The sequence below is a fragment of the Dermacentor albipictus genome, chromosome 1 (genome assembly GCF_038994185.2).
Source record: "Dermacentor albipictus isolate Rhodes 1998 colony chromosome 1, USDA_Dalb.pri_finalv2, whole genome shotgun sequence".
Taxonomy (NCBI): domain Eukaryota; kingdom Metazoa; phylum Arthropoda; class Arachnida; order Ixodida; family Ixodidae; genus Dermacentor; species Dermacentor albipictus.
Genome location: NC_091821.1, coordinates 185954774 through 185978188, shown reverse-complemented (window position 1 = coordinate 185978188; position 23415 = coordinate 185954774). Strand labels below are relative to the sequence as shown.

The 23415-nt window shown below is 42.7% G+C and overlaps 1 protein-coding gene across 4 annotated transcripts in view; it reads left to right on the top strand.

Annotated features, from left to right (window-relative positions):
- The window catches only part of Jarid2 (Jumonji, AT rich interactive domain 2), a 101817-nt gene extending 85565 nt beyond the window's left edge, over nt 1–16252 (top strand). For all 4 annotated transcript variants that reach the window (XM_065456364.2, XM_065456363.2, XM_065456361.2 and 1 more), the window contains 2 exons: nt 380–484; nt 6221–16252. In XM_065456364.2, coding sequence (XP_065312436.1) covers nt 380–484; nt 6221–6340 — 225 coding nt within the window. In that variant the 3' untranslated portion in view covers nt 6341–16252. The remainder of the gene's footprint in view (nt 1–379; nt 485–6220) is intronic.
- The last annotated feature ends 7163 nt before the right edge of the window (nt 16253–23415 follow it).

Here is a 23415-nt window from a genome sequence, read left to right as displayed (position 1 = left end):
CAATCTCTTCCTTTTTCTTAATGTTACGGCTAACATTTTTCGTTCCATTGCTCATTGTGAAGTCCTTAAACTTTTTTGTTAACCTCCAAGTTTCTGCCCCACATGTTAGTACCGGTAGAATGTAATGGGTGATTCCACGAGAGATCAAACATGGATGTCCGCTTCTTACACCTGCAGCCGCCTGGTTGTTCACCTGTTGTTGCGGGATGAAAAAAACTTTTTTCTTCTCGCGGGAAATTTAACTTGCGTAATGATCACACCCCTGAATTTGCGGCAGTTTTTTTTTTTTACAGAAAAGACCGATCATTGTGTGAGTAGATACGGTATTTTATGAAAACTTTGAAGATATGACATACGAGTAAAGAGATCATTTGTGCAGGTTGTGAGCATGGAAGATGACATCTTGTACTGCCTAGAGCATGCTGTGCATTGCCTGCAGAGGAAAAACATGAAGTCTTGGAAACTTCTTTATACCTATGACATGGTATGAATTTTTTATATTTTGTATTACTCTGTATTTTGTTTATATTGTCTTACTTAACCTCTTGCAAGGTGTTGCGATATGGCAACATACTGTCTCAGTGAAGCTAAATAAAAAAGGAACACTGTAGTGGAAGCCATATTTTAACGCCCTGTATAGTTGCCCAACAAAAACAGATCTAAACGTCACCATTTATGACTTGGCAAACTATGCTGTGCACACAGCATAGGTTCTCGTGGGAGCTTTTAGGGAAAGTATAGTTATTTCATTACTTCTATTACTTTGTTATAACCCATTTTATTATAACAAGGTTTCACTGTACACAGTGTTGATGACAGCAATGTCTAGCTACTAAGCATGTTTAGTTACTTACCATCTCCAGAGACTGTGCCAATGCTTCTTTATTGTAGTAAAACCCACTTTTTTTTTCTTTATCCAAGACTGTGTATTACATCACGAGATAATCGCTATCGATATTCATATGCATTTGCAATCAGTGTAGCCACTTATCAAAGTGATCTTCAAGCATCTGCTTTATTCTCAGTCAACATTTTTGGTGATACTGCTGTCACTTTCTTAAGATTTTGCGCAACTCGGCACCAGATGCGTTGGCGTGTATGGCCACCAGCGTTTCTCGCGCTGTGCCATGTTTGCTATTCGTGCACAGTGCCAGGAACACTGTAAGCCGCATACTTGGACAAGTCCGATGCAGAGTCACGTAAAACCTCACGACGACAGTGATAGTAGTATCTATAAAACGATCGCTCGAGAATACCGCTCCTGTGACCTTGGTATCTGTGGCGAATGGGGCACAAATGCAGACGACGTTGCGATGCTTTAAGAAAGCTCATTTACAACAAAATTGCTTCTGTGAAGGTAAATTGTGCCTGTGTAGTTTTCTTTGATTGCAAACGCAGGAGGTATGCTATATTGTGCACTTTTAAACCCATGAAAATTGGGTGCACGTTAGATTCAAGGGCTCATGAGAATCAGGTAAAGACGATGCTTTTGCAAGAGATCGATTGCTTTGTATGCTATAGCCAACACAAACTTACATGATGAATAATACTTGAATTCACGCTAATGCTGTTTGCTGCATGGTTCGTCTGTAACAAAAAACAGTCCTCATCACCTTCCCTCCTCCGGTTCACCTCGTGGAATGTTGCATGGCAGTGGTGCTCCTTCTCCCCATCACAACCTTAGTGGTGGTTCCCACCACTACTCCCTCTCTTTCTAGAATGTGCTACAGTACTAGATGGCTACTGTCATACCTGCCAACTTTTCCGAATCTTCCATAATACGTACAAATTTCGAGCAGTCTTACAATTTTACGAATCTTGTTGAAATTTTACGGAAAACATATTATTTGCGGAAAAAAAATGTAATAATGTAGTAAAACTACACCCTGGTACCTTGCGCTGCCGCAAGAGCGCAATACGTATGCATGGTATCATCATCAGCAGCTGCGTGGTTGTAGTGACTTCTGTTGTCTACTAGGGGGGTCACGAATCCATATCCAAGGCCCAATAGTGCCGATAGCACCTCTAGTGCCTCCGCAAACCTGTTGCCATGCTGTTAAGTTTGTTCGCGCGGATGCGCGGGTTTGGACTTCAGTCACGGCAGTGTTGGCCTCACCTTTTGTGTGACTAGCTGCCACGTCGGACACAGTGCGACTCCGGCCTGTAGCGGCTTCACAGTGCAATGGCACGCTCGAAGCCCCAACAGTACTTCCAAGTTTTTTTGAAATCGTACACGGCAGAATTTCCGTGCTTCATGCCGTTGAAGAAAGAGGACAAGTTAGGATTCTGCACCACGTGTGCCTGTGATGTGAACATCTCGCATGGCGGCAAGTCTAACACCAAGGTCCACATCGCTTCGAAAAAGTGTCAGGGATACGTGCGAGCCGCGGACAGCCAGCCAAGCCTAGCAAGTTTTGTACACAGCAACAACAACCTCGGTGTGATTTGTGCAGACTGCCTCTTCATGGCATTTTTAGTTGAACACAATATCCCGCTGAGTGTCAGCGATCATTCCGGATCGCTTTTCCGGAAGATCTTCCCCAAGTGCAAGGAAGGAAAACTCTATGCCTGTGGACGAACAAAGACGATGTCAATTGTTCGGGAAATGGCTGCCAATGCGGAGCAGAGGCTTCTTTGCTGGATGCCCTAAAACAGCAAGTGTTTTCGATCGCTGTGGATGGCAGTAACAATAGGGATACGCAGCTTTACCCTATTCTTGCGACATATTTCGTTAAAGAAACGAGTAGAGTCGAAAGCCGCCTTCTTTGCCTCAGGACAATCCAAGGGGAAGCAACAGGTCACAAGATTGCAAATCTGGTTCTGAACGAGATGGTCTCGGAATTTACCTGTTGGAAACCTTTTGGCTGTGTGTTCAGACAATGCCAATGTCATGATTGGCAAGGAAAACAGTGTTTCAACATATTGAGAGAGGCTCAACCAGGTTTGATAGGGGTTCGTTGGCCGTGCAATCTCATCAACTTGGCTGCCCAAAAAGGAGCTTCATGTCTTCCTGTAAAGGTTGATGATGCTTTGGTTGACTTTTTTTTTTTTTAACCTAGAAAAAAGCTCGGAACAGAACGATAGACTGTTCCGAAAAATGCATGACGCCGAGATCAGAAAGATGTTGAAGCATTTGCCGACATGTTGGCTGTCGTTGAGAAAGTGTTTGAAGAGGCTGCTCGACCAGTGGAAATCACTACTCAGCTTTTTTTTAAAATTTGAAACAAAGCAGTGCAACAAGCAGAGCCTATTTTTGGAGTCATACCAAATTCCGAAGACTTCCTCACAAACCCCCAAGAACCCTGCACTGACCCCAAAGTCTGCTACACATCTTCATAAGACTGCTGCAGGCCTCGGGAAAAAAAGCACTTACGGCGATGAACTCTCGCTAAAGAGGAAAGGAGCTCATTCTGCACTTCAAGCAAAAAAACTTAAACTTCATCCAAGGATTCTGGGGAAGCCAGCCACGTGACCCGTGAGGAGCACCTGCTTTATTTTTTTGTCATTGGAGCTAAACAGGGCATGCTGTCGTTTTCTTCAAAATGTTATACTGCTCTTTGAGAAGGCAGACTGCCTTATTCAGGCACAGGCTCCCCAAATCCATGTACTGAGGGGCCTCTTGAACCGATTTTTCGAGGATCTCTCGACTAGATTTGTGCGCCAAGGTGTTGTCAAGGCATGTCATTCATTGCTGGAAGTTGACTACGGAGCTGCAGAGAACCAGAAAAGCGATGAAGACATAGTCATTGGCAGCACAACCTACTCTGTGGTTGAGACAATGAGCTGTGTTGAGAGAGAGCAGTTTTTCTCTGCTGTACGTCTGTACTTAATGGCAGTATGTGATTACATTCGCAACAAATTCCTGCTAGAAGACGTCAATGTCAAGATGACTGAAGTTGCTCAAGTACAAACTCTGGAAACTGTTTCATTCAACAGTACATCATTTTATTATGGCGTTCCCTGCTATCCTACCCTAGCAAAGTGGAGAATCAAAGGAAGCAATCGACGCACTTGGGGTCGAATTTTCCAACTTGCAAGCATATCGGGTTCCAGCCGACATATTGAATGAGCCATGGTGCGACGTGAAGTGGTCACAATTAGGAGGCGTTCAAAGTGTCGGTGTATCGCTCACGTTCCACAGAATTTCAATGGTTATGTTGAGTATTCTCTCCATTCCCCACAGCAATGCTGAATGTGACAGAATATTCAGCACTGTGATCAAAACTCAAACAGAGCTTCGCTCGAAAGTCTCGAAAGTCTGCTGATGGTCAAGGGACACCAAAGTGGTACTTGCCTTGAGCAAACCTACACAGAGAAGTTTCTGAAGCAGGCAAAGTTGGCAACAGCAAAATCATTGCAAAAATAAATTGTGCCCCAGTGGAGTTTTTGCTCTTTACTCTCCAAAACATGGATTTCACTTGCGGTTGTGAAAATGTGAGTAAGCTTGTCACAAAAGGCAAATCCCTTAAAAAAAAAGAAAGTGCTGCTGCGCACCCCCCCCCCCCCCCGCCCTACTGCGATAGTTTTACGAATTTCCAAATCTTTAGATTGGCAGGTATGCTACTGTATGTGTGCCCGCTGGGAGTAGAGTTGTGCAAAAGTCCACCATCTTGTGTACATAGTGAACCAAGGTTGTAAGGGAAAGCCACATGACATGTTTACAGGAGCAAAGCTCTTTGCAATACCAATGATCATGGTTGACCTGTGCTATCCCTGTGGTCAAACCAATTTATCTGAGACACTGAAGGACCACTTCATCATAAACTTACACATATAAGCTATGGTAGTTGTACTGATTTGCTCTGAACGAAGGGAAATATCCCATTGTATGTGCTGAGACATCATGTAGCACTGGATCTTTCCTTGCCCACAGCATGGTAGCACGATAATCTGTTGAAACACATGCAAATCTGCAAACCTCAACAAGTTCAAAATATAAATAAAAAAAGTGTTTGTTATGCTATTTTAGCATTGAAAAAAGAAAGAATGAGACAGACTAATTTCGGAAGCAGTCTGGAAGTTAGTCATCAAAGAAAGCGCCAAACTTGTTTATCTATGCCTTGGTGGCGTCTTCTCCGCGTGGCTACGTTTGACGAGGGAGGTGCAAGCAAGGAATAAAAAACAAATGCGCAACTATACCGTATACAGTAACTCTATCTTCGTGGTGGTAGAGGCTAATGTCTTGCACTGAATTCCTCCACAATTTGACGGCAATTCTGCTAAATTTTTTTCCAATTCCATGTAACACCTCATTAGTGCAAAAACATGTAATAGGGTGTACAACTGAGCAAGTTGGTTTATCTTCATGGTAAAAGCAGTTCAAAAAGACAGCAGCAGCACAAGACACAGAAATGCACGGGACAGGTGCTGATCCTGTGTATTTCTCTTTGTTGTGCTGCTGTCTTATTGTGCTGCTTTTACCATGAAAAAGACAAAAACATAAATCACCACATATACACAAGAGCTTAATCACCTTGTTACTGTGTTGACAGCAAAACACCTGCTTACCTACTCCCTGTTTAGGGTGTGTGGCTGCTGAAAGCTGTACTGACCTGTCCCCCCTACTTCCCCGTCCACTTTCTTAATTTCTACGTTTTTAATGCGAAAGCATTATATACTCCATGAAGCGGAAAATATGGCATCCAGCGTTAACATCTGATGGCACCAAAACTCACGTGATCAAGTGATGACGTCACATTCCCGGCACTGTACCTGCTGCGGCTCGCACTGCGGAATCCAAGGGTGAACAGCCACGGCGTTGGACGGATGCCGTGGCCCACACCTAAAAAAATTCTCTTTGCCCAATTCGAAAATTTCATTGAGCCACGTTCAAAACTACCAAAATTGACTTGGTCCAACACCCGAAAATTTGGTGGTCCACACCCAAAAAATTGACTTTGCCCAATTAGAAAATTGAGTTGCCCCACCCTTAAAATTTGGATGGCCTACCCCCAAAATTGACTTTGTCCAATTCGAGCACATGACCAAGTGAAAAGTGCCACGTGGTAGAGTCATACTGCTTTCGCATTCAATGCATGTAAGGAGACTTAAGCGCCTCTAACTTTTCTTTCTACCAGTCCTATCACCTCCCATATTTCTTGCTGTGCTTTAAATGCCTCATTTGTATAAGCAAGTGTGTTATATAACTTAGTTTGGATTGTTTCTCGTACAATACTTACAGAGCACATATATTCTTTTTCTACTTTTTTTTTAATACAAGGATGAGCTCAGGTCCATCCTGCGGAAGCTTGAGCAGCATGTAGAGTCCCAGGACACTTCTCAAATGAAGGTGGACTCTGAATCATCTCCACTGAAGAAAAAAATTGCCAAGAAGAAATGAACAGAAAGAAATCATCAGTCGATACTGGATGGTTCATGGTGTATATTCCAAGGAAGTGTATTGACACTGAAGTGTTACTAGATATCATGGGGACAGCCGTTATGTTCCGTGTCAGGAGCAGGGGTGATACCAGTATTTTTCTTTTTGTCTGGGCGGGCGGGGGGTGTAACAAGCATGATTCTCTATTTCCGTTGGGGGTGCAGCAGGGTATAGCACTCTGTCACTTGGCACTTCATAGTTGTAGGAGAGGGGTGATGAGGAGGAGGAAAAAAGACCGTGTTAAAGGGCCCCTCACCAGGCCCCATAGCAAATTTTAGTTATATGCTGGAAGTTGTTACATGTCCTCTAAGGAGCGTTCTGCCGCAAAACTTTTTCAAATCGGCTCATTAATAGCCAAGATAAAGATATTTCAGTGCCGTGAACCCGTGACTTCAGTAGGCGGGCTCCACTGCCAAGCAAGACGCCCTCTCCACTCACCCCGTCTAGCCTACGCAAGCGAAATTCCTTCCCTGTGTTCTCCCATACTGGACCTCAAGAATCGTGTGACGCACATGTCACAGGCCCCGCCTAACACGACTAGCGGTATAATTCAGTGCTACACGAATACTGAGGCAGAACAAGCGGATCGCAGAGCAGGATCACGTGCTGGAACATGGTAGAATATGGCATAGTTTCGGTACCTGCGCACATGGCCGCACGATCGTGGGAACAAGCAGATGAAGCAGAAGTACATCTCTCTTGCTTCGGTGCGAAGTAAAGCAAAAAACACACTGACACTCCGTTTGTGTGTTTGTTATTTTTCTAAACTTCGATTCGTCAATTCAAGCAACATATTGCACAGGTAACAGATGTCTTAAATAATTCTCGAAGTCGCATGTCACCATGAGCGACGTCACACTGCGGACACGATTACGTAGGCACAGGAGCCCGACTACGTCACCGTCCCTCTCCGGGTGGATTCACCGCGAGTGAAGACTGAAACGGCATTCAGAGTGAAATTTCAGGCCTTTCCGCGGTGCGTAGCGATGTAATACTTTGCAGACACTATTGTTATCGTGCAATGTATGCTCTGCACTTTTCAGCTCAAAATGACCAGACCTGGTGAGGGGCCCTTTAAGGTGGTCGGCTGCTCCCACTCTTAGAACTACCCCTGGTTTAGAGCTGATTGCTGCATGGTGCACAAAAGTGTTCGTTTTGCTTTAAAAGCTGAGGAGTGAGTAGACATGACTGCTCTTTTGTCTGCTTCACTGGTTGTCTGAGCTCTATGTCAGCTACTAACAGAGCCAAACCTTTCAAGTGAAACAGAATACACGAAGCACAGGACTGTGATATAGCTGCATTGGTAAGGTTACCTTTAAACTCAAGGTGACATGGTATGTTTATGTGCAACTGTACTAGTATATTGCTATTTTGCATATTTCATGCCTCCTAATTTTCATGAAGTTACATGTTACTGCAGCTGGGTCATAGCATCATGGGTCAATTACATTTTGTTACTTTTGTATGTGTGAACTTAATTACTTTGTGGCTCAGTGAATGTGCTTTCTAATGTAGTTATAACCTTGGCATCATTGTTGTTAGGTTCAGCTTATTTCTTTAGGTGTGTTATGTCATGGTTACCTGGTGTGCTTCATTTTACTACTGTGGTAGCAAAGCTACTTTACTTCCTATTTAATTTTTTCCAATGATTCGAGCACAAATAAATGGTACAAGAAATATGCACACACAGACAGGACAACGCCCTTAAATTGTGTTCTTTCTTTTATAATGCTTATTTGCAATACTGCCGTCATAAGAAATTGCAATAGCAACTGGCCCAGGACCTAAATGTGCTTTGTCAGTCTGTCAGCCTTTGTGTCGAAACAGCGCTAGTGCTAGTGCTAGTGTCAGTGCTAGAAGAGAATATGGTTTTGGCTTTGGATTGTAGAATTCCATTTCAACTGCCTTCCACTTTGACAGCCCTACAAGTCACATCTGTTGAAAAACCTGTTTTTGAGCCATCTCATGTGGTTTTACGAAAGCTCAATATAACATAATTCGCTGGTGTGATAGTTGTAAAGGGAAACACTTGATCAGGCTAAACTCGTAGATTGCTCTTTCAGTATTTGGTCAGCATTTGTTCAGTGCAGAAAGGATTGATTATATTAACTTTGCACCTAAGCTACTTCACTGATAATGTTGATACAGGATTATATTTTCATGTATTTGCTCCGTCTTTGCGTAAGTGCCCACAAAAGTTGCTAAGATGCATTTTTCTCATTTGCGGATGTGGTGTACTAATTAACATTTAACTAGCCTCTTCCACACTCTGTCACAGTCTGCAGTGCCACAAGGAATTGGTGCGAAAGGTGGCCTCAGTATACATGTGCTTTTATGCCATTTTCTGGCATACAAAGCTTCCACTCAGAAATAGTGACCTATTCCGTATTTATGTTTGTAGTGATTGGGCACTTGTAACTTCGTATTTTCTGCCATGTCCCTTTAAGGGGGGATAGGGGTTTGAAAGCTGTCTTTTTTACTTTTAAACCAAATTTGATAAAAAGTTGGCAAGCTTGTTTAGTTTCTTTTGAATGTAAAAATGAATTTCTTTTTTCAGGTTTATTATTGCTTAAGATTATTTTAAAAATACTTTTACTTTGCTTTTTGAACAATTTACAATCAACAATTGCACATAAATATACAACTAGTATATGGATAAATACTGAAACGCATAAGGCACACAATGATGGAAGCACTTTTATGATAGGGTCATTGTTTCCTATTTCATAGCACACTGAAGTCCAATGTTTTGAACATGAACAGACAGTATTCACACAAAAAAAAAACAATTTAAAATATTTAGAGCAAAATTTTAAAAATCTTCCCCTATCATTGTGTGCTCCAAACATCTGACTCCATGCTGAAAAGAAAAAAATGTTATAAATGACCTCATCCTAAATGATGAGGTGACCTAAAGGGGCCCTGAAACACTTTTGAAACGTAATAAAAAAAAATTTTCCCAATCTGTTAACGAGACTTGTGAATATGTGAGACAGATATTGCACTGTATGCTACAGCAGAAAATTTACAATCTCGTGTCAAAAGCGGTGAACAGTCGCTTGCTCTTGCATCTGCTACATTGTCATCGAAAGCAGTTTGCCAACCAACACTATTGGCTGCTTTTGTTATCGCGAGAACATTGTCAGTAATACATAATTGCTAATTTTGAGTTAAATAAATGAAAATATATGTATATCTGCGATCTCAAAAAGACCAAAAAATAATTTAATCTTTGCACTGCACATAGCTGTGTCTGATGCATTGGCCCCTTAGATGACAGCGGCATGCTGCATAGCGTAGTCTACTGCAACCACCATGGGGTACTGTGACCAGTGGCGTAGCTAGGTCGTCTGGCACCCGGGGCCCATAGGTCTTCTGTCACCCCCCCCACCCCCACCCCCGAGTGTAGCCGGCAAAAAGAGGGGTGTCTTCAGACGTATATGACACCCCCCCCCCCCTCCACAGGCCCCTTGCACCCGGGGCCCACGGCCCCCCGGCCCCCCCTATTGCTACGCCACAGACTGTGACAAGCCCTTTCGTCGCCGCAACACTCAACTTTTGTCTGGAGCTTTGCTCTTTTGCCTTTTCCTGTGTAGCTTCTAGCGCGCTGGCAAAGACTAAAAGAGAAAGCCGGGTATCGGTATGATAACTCCACTTATAGTTGAAGGATTGAAAACATTGTTCTGGCATGAGATTCATGGGACGGCATACTTTAATACTGAAGCCATTGTAAGATTAGTTAAAAACGTGTTTCAGGGCTTCTCTAAAGTTCATTGTCCATACACATATTTAGTATAGCATTGGTTGCATCTGACTGCTGTTGCTGGTTTCCACTAAACAATGCAGGATTGAGCTGGATGTTTTGTATTGATGTCCCGTTTGTTTGATCACATATTGTGTGACTGTCCTTAGTATGATGCACATTAACACACATTATCACAACACCTTATCATTATCCAACACATTATCATGATTGGATGATCGGATTTGAAGTGCAGACTTCCTGGAACAGCGACCTCAACATTTATCAACACAAAAGACTTTGCAGGTGCTACTGTGTTTTTAGGTTAACTGGCTTGTGTGATCACATTTGACCTCCTGACATTTGCAATGTGTGCGCATGTGTTCAGGTAACCTTCTCTCATTTCTATTCCATTTTCCTCTGTATAGGATAGCTAATCGGGCACTTTAACTACCTCTCCATATTTCTCTCTTTCTCTCTCTTTCCATTTTCTTGACTAATAAGTGTAATACCTATGATTGCAAGGATAGCTGTAGCCCCATGCAGGTGCTTTTTCTTGTAGATAAGGGGAAGACTGCAGAAAACAATTATCTTTGGATGACTTTCTCTGAGCATAGGGTAAGAGGTATTTTTTGTCTGCAGTATTATGCTCTGCAGCGGTAATGAAAAGTCTAATTTTGAAATTATTCATTAAGCTGTGCTTTATCAGAGTTTGTACAGCTTTATATATGAAGCAATATAAATTTCATTTGTGTCATTTGTAAATTTCAGTGTCATTGCTTGTGAAGGTGTGAAGCAAATTCAGCACCATGGTTTCCTTAATCGTTGTCAGACACGTTTTTGAGGGCACACATTGAGAAGCAAGACAAACCTCTGTCTCTGTTGCTCACCACTTTCACATAACGTGATTGAGATATTTCAAATTTCCTGTATAAAGGAGTAAAATTAAGAGCACGAAACGGGAAGTGTTGCCGCTATCACTATTTATTGGAACTACATGGACTCACAGGAACGGTGGCTTGTCACGTGTCTCAGAGGAGACCCAAGCTCTTTTTTTGATGCATTTGTAATTAAGGTAAGAAACATGTCATTCTTAACTAGGTCATTGAGGTAAAAAGCAGCTGTAGCAGTTGTGGTATTAAACTTTCGAATTTTGGGCCTAACCATCGTGCCTTGGCAGGAGCTTCACATCTAAGTTTTGAAATGCCCCTGATCTATATTTTATGCTCTGGTGCACACAACTATTGCCAAGCTGCTCTGTAAATAGCATGTTCATGTTAAAGGTTACAGTGCTTGGAGTTGTGTACATAATACTGTTAAACTGCATGCAAGCCCACTTTTCATGTAGATATGTATTTTAAGCGTTTGTTATTACAGTGAAAAGGCAAAACGGGCAGTAATCATAAAAAATGAAACTGTGCTCTTGCAACCATATAAGCGCACACAAGAATAAGGGCTCCAAAGGTGTGGATTTCAACGTCCTTGCACTTTATGCTTTTACATTCACCCCGACCCCATTATTTTAAAATCGCTTAATACAGAGAGAGTCCACTGACACACAGCAAAATATTGCTAAATGGTGACTGCCACATAGTTTTAACATTTCAGGGAACATTTAGTGTTGAGGAGGCTTGCCAAAATGTTAACCAGTCGTAGCACCTGCCTACAGCTGCTTATTATGTGCACATTTTGTTGCTTTCAACTTTTGGATGAGCAAATGAAAGGCGAGAAAAAATTTTGGAAGCATTGGTTTAATTTCTTACGGAATACTAGCAGCAGTTTTTTCGTGCATATGCAAATGTTTTGCATTTTCATCTGTAATAGTTTGTTGTTTCAGTGCTTATAGCATGTGAAAATCAACTTTGTTAAAAATGTAATACCAATTGCTTCTAGATTGCACACACTAAAAAAAATTTCTGAACAGTTCTCGCTCTACATAGTTAATCAGCATTGTGCATGTTATTTCATGCATTATATTTAAGACATTGTCACCACAAATCATTATTTTGCATTGCATTCCACTTGTTCAAACTGAATCCATGACATTTTCTTCCTTTGACTTCTATATGCAGCTTCTTTTTACACGCACATATTTGTATGTTATCACTGCAGTTAATTTATAACCTGATGATCTGACTATGATTCACTGAGCTGTCATTCCAGTATTAACTTTCTTGTTGTAATTTTAACAGACATGATTGTCAGGGACCTGTTGTGAACTTACGTATGAAAATTCTGTATAAAATCTTTACCAATGCCACATTTCTTTCTTATTTTAATGTAGCTTAGCTTTACAGCAAAGAAAAGTGGCCTTTTACTTTTTTTTGTTTTGTTTGTTTCATTTGTACATAGAAGGAATTGCTATGGTGAATACAGTATTTACTTTTTTTTTTCATTTGTGCATGTGTGTGTGTGTGTGTGTTGTGGAGGTTTTTGTTAATGATTGGTGCGTAATGTGGCTAGTGTTCACCTTGTGTCATTTGTAAGAGACATGCATGAATTAACATTAAGATGTTCTCATACTTCCTCTTTTTTTCTTGGAGATTATTCATGCAAAGAAATTCTTTGGCCTGAAGGCATATGTGCCTCTTTTAAAAATAAAAATGCCAAGGGCCAAGAAAAACATAATTGATATTAATGCATTTTGACCAAGGGGAAGGCTTTGGCCTATTGTCAGCATTAGTAAAAGCATCAAGCCATGGCTTGCACGCTTTAACAGTGTACAATCAGTTTACTTATCAAGTTGATCCTGCCTTGCAGTTCTTTTTATTACATTCAGTTGTCTTTCACATCATTATGTCACAGAATAATTTAGCCTGATACATATTGAGCTGTGGGAAAATGTAGGACAACACATGCAGAAACATCAATCAAGTACTCATTCTTTGCACTTTGTTTGGAAAACAAAATATATTTCATATTAATATGCATGTGTGGCCATCAAGAGACAAGATGGGAGAATCAGATAATTGTTTTATCCAGCATATTTATAGAAAGTGATGCCTCCTTTTAATGTTCTGTATTTGTCTGCAAACATTTGGGCTTCCTGAATTGCAAGTTCTTCCCAGAATGTACTGTGTAACATTAAGTGTGGTCAAATTGTAAACTCTCGTAGCACAAGAAACTTATAATGATCACAGACAAAGGTTTCATCCACTTGTGCAGTAGTGAGAGAAACGGCTTGAGAAACATCAAGGGCGGCACCTCTGGTATAAGTAAAGATTGCACTCCAGCTGTTATAACCTAGATTTATGTTTCGGATGTTGATAAAGCTGTGTGCTATGCAGTTACGCTACTGGTAGCCAGTACAAACATTGCTTGCTGATTACTTTATCTAACTTAGCACACCAGGTTTTTCAAATGGGCTAAGCACACAGAACTTTTCACTGAGTAGTGCTTTCGAATTGTGCAAGCTTTGCAGTTTAGTCATCACCTGTGTCTGGGGTTCAAGGTTACCACAGTAAACAGTGTAGGAGCATCAACCAAATTAAAGTTTTTCCAATCCATCAACCAACTTGCATTGCCGCATCAACTATGACTTGATAATATGCTGTTCAGAACATGTTGCGCATTCATGGCGAGTTTGCTGGAGCTTCATACAATGGCTCACATGCAGTGATATCTCATTCATTTGGTGCTGCAGTGATATGAGCTATTATATTATTTCGTGGTTTACTTTGGAGTAGCGAGAACAGCACTTGGTTGGTGCCAAACTAAGCAAAGGGGAAAATACTTTGCATAAAAGGGGTCATGTGAGCTTGAGAACACAAAATGTGTATGCCCAGCACAGTCTTAAAAATTTCTTGGCATCTAGATGAGGCAGCTGTGTAGTTTCCTGTACACTTAGTATGCATGGTTTGTAGGCAATAGGCACAGTAATGCTTGTTCAGATGTTGGGTGAACATCCCACAAACTTTTGTCCCCGTCTCCATTTCAATGTTTCTTTTCTACTCTAAACACTTTTCTACTCTGCGTTTACAGGAGTGATTTATTCAAGGCTCAAGGCCTTAGCTTTGAATGTATCTTCTGATAAAATATGTGCTAACACCTTTTTCTCTTGACATTTGTTGTATATAAATGGACTTCTCAAGAGAATTTTTCTTCTCTGTGTGTAAAGGGCTCAGTTGTAACAGAAAGCAAATGTTAAACCTGACTCAAGGTCTAACACTGCTCATTTTTAGCATTCAGCTGCTGTTCTTTTTTTTTTTATCTGGCACAAAATAGCATCACAGTTCTTATTTCCTCTCTTTTTAATAGTCGTGAAGTGCTTTTATTCATGTATCTGTGAAAACAATAGTCAGCTAAGAGATTTTGATACTGCCATGCTTATCTTGCTTAGAGAGGGCTGTTTTTATGATGTTTAATACTGTGGGGAATAGCATGCAGCATGTCTATTATATATTGTCATTTGACACAGGAAAACGGAGATGCATGTGGTTGCCACAGTTGTGAAATGTTGTTAACGTTTATTGTAAACATGCTGGCTATGTAATTCGATGAGACACATGAAACTGATTTTTGATATTGTGCTTTAAAGTGGTTTGCTTATGTTATATTTAAGCTTTAGGCATGACTTCTTGATCTCTGAATGTGTGTATATGGGGGGTAAGCAGCATTCATGGGTGCTTTGCGTTTTATGTAATCACCTATGTAGCTAGCAGGTTGTTCTACAATAACAGGGTACAGGTAATTCCTGGTTCTAGAACCACCACTGTACAAAGCCAAAGACAGTCATAACTTCTGTTAGGACTGCAAAGTAGCTCTCGAGTGAAAATGTTGCTGTCAGAGCTTTTTGCAGAACTGAAAGCCAGTGTCGCAGAATGCTAAGTGCTCACAGTAGTGCCTAAATCTTGTGTTTGCACAAGCAGATTATATTGGTACCATTGACCATGCTCTCCTTCACTTTTAAATGTGCAAATTATGGTTTTAGTCTAGACTTGTGGGAAATATGGCATTTATTGCTATTGTTATGCCCAGTTTTTCCGCATGGCCAAACAGTTCACATTTCAGGCATTGTGCTTCAACCAGTTGGAAGTTATGATTCTCATATTGGGACACCAATGCTGTTTTAAGCAATGAAGCTGGTTTTTTTAAAGAAGGGTGTAATGCCCTGAAACTCGCATGATGTTTGACGAGTTTTAAAAATATAATGCATATGTTCTGAGAACATCTTGTGCAGCGCTGTAATGAGTAGCTCAAATGAAACTTGTACCAGGAACTGGCATTTAAATGGAAGTTATTTCACATTTTTTGTGCCTCAGCCAAACAAGTGATTTTTCTATCAACCAGAGCACACATGAAACGCTTACCATAACCGATTTGATAAAATCCTAGTTCTAGACTTGTGGAGCTTATTTTTCTTCCCCCAAGATGTGGGCCTGTGTGTGGAAAAGACAGCAATGGTGGTACAGTAACTATTGATGGGTGGACTCATTTATGTGCACAAAATGCACAAGTGATAAATGCTGCTGGGACTACTACTGCTATGGTAGATTTGGGTAACATTCTTCGTAACACATGCTATGCAAGGTCATTTGACCATTTCATATAGAAGTCTGCAAAAACTCTTGTCACATTAGTCATTTTCAAAGCACAAAGTGGTTTCATGATACACTTCCATTGTTTCATTCAATGAGCGGTTCACCATAGATTGAAATGACGATTTTGCGTGTTTTATGTGTACTTGAATGTAAATGTGGCTTTATTATTTACTTAAGATATTTTGAGGAACACAGCACAATTTTTGCAGTGAACCTTAGCAGATAAACTGCGTAGTAGGCGATGACCATGTTTGGACTTTTTTTCAAGACATAGTGCATGTAAAACATGAGCCTGGAGAATATGTGCATGGCAGTGGAATTTCTGCATCTGCTTCTTAATAGTACATGTCTCTAAGAGTCATTGGCACAGCATCATGTTGTGGTGTCTTGACTGGTGAATTGACTGAAGTATTATGAACTGCAGTGAAATGTCCCTGAGTGTAAGACACTTTTGATGCATTCCTCGCGTATCCTGATGCAGTTTTGACAAGTTTGAATGTCATGTTTTAAGCAACTATGGGGTGTGATGTGGTGTTGATTTTTGTGTAAATATTGGTATTGAAATATAGTGTTTTCTCTTTGGATTACCAACTTGTGTGTTTTTAATTGAGCTCATGTATTTTCTCTTCCTGTATAAAGTAACTTCACATTGCTTATCTCTTAGGCTACAATAGGTGCATTTGGTCATTTAGCCCAGTGCATACATAGTTTCAGGTAAAACAAATTTTTCTTTAATTTTATCTGCTGACCCAGTTAACCGGAGTTTACTGTTAAAAAAATGAGGCTTCTCCCAAAAATCCACTTATTGGATAATGTAGTTATACATTAGCAAATCCTAAAATTTCCGCGCGATAATTGGCTTGAGTGAAGGAAAAGGGGGTTACATGGCATGGCTTTTTCAAAGCAAGCTGCAGCTCGAATGTGTAATAGAATAAACTGGACAAACGCAACCGAAACTATCGTTACGACTATCTTTACATGTCAACCGTGCAGTCGTAAAGTTTTATAATCGCTTGAGTTATACTTTCTTTGATAGCAGCTTCAGCAGCAGAAAGCGACAACTCTCGCCATTCTTCATGCTTACGAGCCCCTCACTCCCAGCAATTTGTGCCTCTAACCATGCTTACTGCTTGAATACATGTAATGCGAACCTTTTGATCATGATTTCCTTCGACTCTTCCATCTCTCTCTCTCTCGCTGCGTATTTTTCTGTTGGTCAGTACGCCTTTTAGACTTGCAATCCCCTAACATTCCTTTTCTACCCAAGAAGCGTTGATTACATTCGTTGCCTGTGCTGAGGAAGAAAGAAAAAAGGCCAAATTACGTATATACAATCAGATGCAATGCAAGACATTCAATGTCGTGTGAACTCTCCCGGCAGGTATGTCATCCATTCCAAAATACCAAGCTGTGTGCCGAGTCATCTATCGTAATTTTTTTTAATAATAAAAGAAAAAAATCCCGTAAACCCATCTCGCAACGGATGTAGATATTAATGCGATTAGCATTGAATAAATGTAACGAGACAGTATTGCAACTGCTGAAACACGTTATGAGGCACGTATGCAGCCGAGCGGGCCGAGCTGACCCCGCGCGCTGAATGGATGGATGTTATGAGCGTCCCATTTGAAACGGCGCGGTGGGTTGCGCCACCAAGCTCTTGCTACTATGCTGCCTGATATCCTACCTAGGTTAACCAATGAAAAAAGAAAAGAAAAAAAACTATGAACTAACACGTCCAAATTTTCTGATCCCCTATTGCGAACTGTGCTTTTGTACGTCTCCGTCTTTTGTCGTTTCCCTACTTTTCTTCCACCAATCCTCCAGTCGCCTCTTACTGAACTCGCCTCTTACTGCGCTCATCTGAACACGCTGCGCCATCTAGCGCTGCTACATTGAAATCCCCGCATGCCTCGTGTATGTGTATGTAAAGTTCAGACAAGATCTTTATTTATTTATTTATTTATTTATTTATTTATTTGAAATACTGCTTACCCCAATGATAAGGGTGATGGAATAGTGGTGCAAACATAAATGCATGATCGATCATAGGTGGAAAGTTCTCATTTTTCCGGGAGGAGCTAGGGCACGGCCAGCCTTTCTGAACCCCCCATATATATATATATATATATATATATATATATATATATATATATATATGACAGAGAGAGAGAGAAAGAGGGTGTCCCAGCTAACTTGGACCTTGGAGAAAAAAACTTGGAGAAAAAACTTGGAGACAAAAACTTGGAGAAAAAAAGCTATGCGTTCTTCAGAACAGAAATCGCGTGTATTTTAGCGTTTATCTAAACTTACAGTACCGTTTTTTTGCACGTCTTTTTTTTTAGTAATTACCCGAGATAAATTAACGAACTTTTTAAGTATAGCTTGAAACGCTCAGGCGTCAATAAGAAAGTTGTGGAACTACACAAGTATTGCCCAACCCAGGCACTTCCAACGAGATAGACTTAGCGTGGCCGTTTTTATTCGGGAAAAACGAAAGCCCGCGGAGTTTAAAAAATGCCACGTGACAGCGCGCTCTGTGCGCCCGAATGCGCCACGATTACAGTGCTCTCAACCGTGCATTGTAAAATCGTCGCTCTCTTCACGACTGAGCTTCGCATTGTGCTTGGTTCCGAGATAAACGCCAGTGGTTCCGGGCGGCAGTTGAAATACAGCGCGGCTCCCGTTTTTTCGGCGATAATTGCACTCTCACGCCAGCAGAATGCATGCGCAGGAAAAATGACAAGCTCATAAGTTCGAATTTGGGAGCAAGACCCGAACAAGCAAAAACGCATAACGAGCTTGATAGCGTCGTGTGAATTACGCTGGTTGTCGCAAAAGGAAGAATTGTAAACTGACACGGAAACACGGAAGGTTGCTTTTTAGCTTCCTGTCCATTCCTTGTCGGCAGAGAATTTGTAATTTCATGTTACTTACGTGCCTTTTCCACGTCGTACAAAAGTTTCACACAGATGGCTCTTTTCATGGATAACGGTTGTAGAGATTTATTCACTGTGGTGTCTGTCTAAAGAATGCGTTCAAACAAGTCGCCCTCTGCCGTAATGCAGTATTGGCACCTTTTCAGCACGTCCGATGCAGCTTTTTTGATACGCAAGACGGTATCTCGCTGCAGGCCTCGGCAATCTCTGCCTTTAGCGCTTCTGGTGTAGTAGGTTTGCGGTACACTCGGTCTTTCACATGTCCCCACAAGAAGAAGTCAAGAGGTGTCAAGTCCAGTGACCTTGCAGGCCATGCCACTGGTCCATGCCGCCCGACCCACTGGCGTTTGAAAGCTTCGTCAAGCCAGGCTCGGGCAAGGCTGCTGCTGTGAGCTGGTGCACCGTCGTGCTGATACCAAGTTCGCTTTAAAAATGCAAGAGGAAGGTCACAGCGAAAATCTTCGACTGCGCCTTCCAAGATGTTCACGTACCGCTGAGCAGCGAGCATGTGGTCAAAAAATATGGGGCCAATTATTCTTCCGTCAAATTAAGATACCGCACCACACACTGATGACCATTGAATGACGACTGGTGTCTGGTCTGCGTCACCCAGTGCGGTTTCGTATCGCTCCAGTAATGCGCATTATGGATGTTGACTTGAGAATTTCTGGAGAAGGTTGCCTCATCTGTTCAGAGCACTTTGTCAACAAAATCCGGTATTTCGTCACTGTTCACAAGGATCGCATTTGAGAAATCAAGCCGCCATTGAAAGTCTTTCTTGCTGCTTTTGATGCAGTTGGAGGTGATACGGATGCATTTCAGCCTTCCTAAAAACTCTTGACACTGAAGACTTTGAAATGCCGACCTCGCCACTCGCATCACGCACGCTGGAATGAGGGTTTGCAGTTATGAAAGCCAAAATGTCTCCTTCAGCCTCTTCACTCATGGTCCCATTTCTGTGCCACGTCTTCTTGAATCTACCTGTTTCTTTCAGCGTCAAGTAACTCCTCGTGATTGTGTTCGCGCTAGGTCTTCCCTCGCATTGCCAATGTCGGTATACCTTGGCAGTTTTCCTCTTATCGCCCCGAGCCGCTCCCAACGCTAAGCCCATGTTCGCCTTTTGCTCGCTTTAGTGCGGCATGCTTTAGGGCACTGCCAACAACTTCTTCGAGACGGTTGCGCGGCACGACAGCAATAGACAGTCGAGCTCGCATGCATCTAGCCGCTGGCACAGCTTGGAAGAGAAGCGGCGTTGTAACAAATGATGCCCTCTCCCGCACGGGTTCCAGATGTATGATGCATGTTTTGCGCGTATTTTTTCTATTCAGCATCGACTTGAACGCTGGAACAAAATTGTTCTTCTCATCACATCGGAATAAACGGCTGATGAGGGCGCGTTCTTCGGCGACAGGCGCGAGCGGCTGCTGACGAAGCGCTTTTTGAGAGCGCCGTCGCCAGCGGCTGCCGGTAAAGTCAGAGGGTCAGAGCCGAGCAAAGGTTGAAGGCCTTTCCATAGAATAAATGGCCTTTCTCGTAAGTGGCTCTGACGATGTTTTTAGAAATCACTCCTGAGAGCGCTGTAGTCGCGGCGCATTCGGGCGCACAGAGCGCGCGCTCGCGATATATTTTTAAAACTCCGCGGGCTTTCGTTCTTCCCGAATAAAAATGGCCCCGCTAAGTCTATCTCGTTGGAAGTACCTGGGTTGGGCAATATTTGTGAAGCTCCACAACTTTCCTATTGACGCCTGAACGTTTCAAGCTATATTTAAAAAGTTAATTAATTTATCTCGGCTAACTACTCAAACAAAGACGAGCAAAAAGAATGGTACTGTAAGTTTAGATAAACGCTAACAACATCCACGCGATTTCTGTTCTGAAGAACGCATAGGTTTTTTTCACAATCTTGGTCCAAGTTAGCTGGGACACCCTGTATATATCTTCCACTTGAAGCTTCGTGTGAAGTGAGGGCCTCGTATGAGAATTTACAAGACCGCATAGTAGGAGGCAGTTCAGTTTCACAGCCTGAGTCTTCTCCCACCACCAAGAATCATGCGTCTCTTGTGGTGTAATCTTCCTTCGTGTAATTGTCGTATACTTTGCTATCAATAATACTTCGCATTTCCGGCGAAACTGCAGCCTCTCTGTCTTTTTCTTTTTTTGTGAGTCCGAATATAAGCACTCCTGGGCATGATTGCTGTTGATTCTGATTTCGAGTGAACCAGGCTTGGCCTCATTTCGGTTATTGAGTGAATTACACAGGGTGTCCCAACTATCATGCCCCAAGTCTTTAAAGGAGAGCCATCGCGTTACTCGAAGAAAGCCTAGTGCATATTGTTTCCAGTACAGTGGAGTAGCCGCCAGCAATTCTTTCGTTACTGAAATTCGACAGTTTCAATTAATCATCAAATTTGAGAAGTACTGTGCTAATTATCAAAGTGTCATATGTTTAGGCATATGTAAGCACCCCCAAAATGACATCTAGCTGCTGTGTTTTCAGCGACGTACTAATTGCGTGCAGTTTTTTCCGACTGGCAAACAAACCTCACGAAATATTTAAAAAAAACTCAGTGCCCTTCCACTCTATGAAGAAGGATGACCAGCGAAGCTGTGCATGTGGGCCCCTTAATGGGCGAAATGCACTTCCCCCGCGGGTCGGCCCAGCATTGCACTATCTTCGGGATCGGCCCACGTATGGGAAGTGCTTAACGCCTGCTTCACCTCCGCCGCGGGTAGGGCCGGTATTGCACTATCTGCGGGATCGGCCCGCGTATGGGGTTTGCTTAATGCCTGCTTCACCTCCGCCGCGGGTCGGGCCGGTATTGCACTATCTGCGGGATCGGCCCACGTATGGGGAGTGCTTAACGCCTGCTTTACCTCCGCCGCGGGTCGGCGTGGAATTGCATTATCTCCGGGATCGGCCCACGTATGGGAAGTTTTTTGCTTATCACAACGACACGAAAATTGCCTTGGACGGTAGAGGTATACAGCTTCGCTGTAAAATACCACGCGATTGCGCTCCCACCCGCGTCCATAAAGCAGCGCCCTCTAATAAGCTGATTGAAAGCAACTGCATTGCCTGTCGCAACCCCAAATAGCGAATCACCTTGACAATGGTACGGAAGGAGCACAACAGCAGGTTTCGTGGCTTTGCAGCTATTCCTTCCTCTCTGCTTCGCACTAATTAACCGTCTCTCAAGGCCGACTGATCACACTGATAAAAGCCCCATGATAACGCGGCCGAAGCGCCGCTCTGACCACGCACAAAACGCGAAAAGCAATGTAATAGGCATAGCATGCTTCGAAATCCCGGCTCGGGGCGCTATTCTGGACATTCCGCCATTTTCTTCGGTGTGTGACGTAGGCGCGACGCAAACAAAATGGCGCTGGTGGCCCAGTTTTGCTTACGTAACGTGACGCCAACTTGACGTTTCGCCTAAGAAACTGAAATGAAGGCACTGAATGTAGCGTTATCGGTAAAGCAAAACAGCTTTCCTCCGCAGTAAAAATAAAGCAGCTATCTCAAAGCGTATGATTGTTCCGCCGAAAACGCTTCGCGCTTCCGTCGTCTGCTGCGTACAAGCCGTCGTCTGCTTCAATAGCTAGGATGCGTGTCCCCGGAAAATGCAATGAGTCATCGCATGTTGGCGCCAACGCGCTTGTTTTCTTGCTTGAGACAACATACGCGACCTACCAGTGGTGATGCGCGCACGTTCTAGGCCACGTTATCACTATCTCGTGAAACGCAAGGGACTCAGCCCGACTCGACTGGCTGAGAAACGGCCGAATATCACCGATAGCGTTGCGCGCGCCAGAGATATCCACTAGAGTGACGCAAGCGCCGGCGCTGCCATCTCTTGTTCATTTCGCTGGTTACTCGCACCGAGAGAGGAAACTTCAAGGCGCCGCCTTGCGTACATTTCTTTTTATAAATTAGAAAGAGGCCGTTGTCATAACGTTTCATTGTGCGAAAAGGCGTTAATCTTGATTACAATACGAATGCAGCAGTGAAAAGTGGACAACATTGCCTAAAGTTTGCTATGTTCAACCAATATTATTTTGTATAAACGCGTTCTTTTAAAGAACGATGGCCCCAAAACAAATGCCAACACTACCCGAGAGCCATGCAAATACTATGAGCACGCGTTATGAACAAAAGATTTTCGTGGCGCCAAACGACGGGGAAAATGTGGCGATACGCATTCCTCTCGGCTGCCATTGCATATGGCTGCTCATTAGCATAATTCGCGCGGCTCGTCGCAGCAAAAATTATGGCGGAAAATCTCAGCAATGGCGGCCCAGCGCAACGTCACACATCGTCAAAATGGCGTTTACGAAACAGCCCTTCCTGTGACGCTCCTCGCGAGATATTCCTTCAGCCAATCAGCAAGCTGGCATGGCGCATATCTTGAATCGCCACCACATATTCGCGCAATTGCAGATGCATTGCACTGGCTTCTGCACGCTACCGCTCACATTATTTTTGAAGCACTAACATCACAATATATCTGCCAAGGACCAAAAAAATGTATTAGTCCATAAAATTTGCAGCTCCACGTCACGTTTCGTCATCTTGATGAAAACGCAAAATGACATTTCGCAAAACTTCCGTTTCCCGGCAAAAATTTCAAGGCACGTGAGCTCGCCACAGCCAATAAGAGAGTAAACATGGCGGATAATGGCGGCTGTGCAGCCGCCATGCGTGTCCAGAATAGCGCCCTCGATCTTCTCGGCCCTTTCCGACGTCGAAATCTGGCGATAAGTGGGTCGTTGTTGCGACTGATTACAAGGTCGATTCAAATAGGTCGCGAAGCTTCG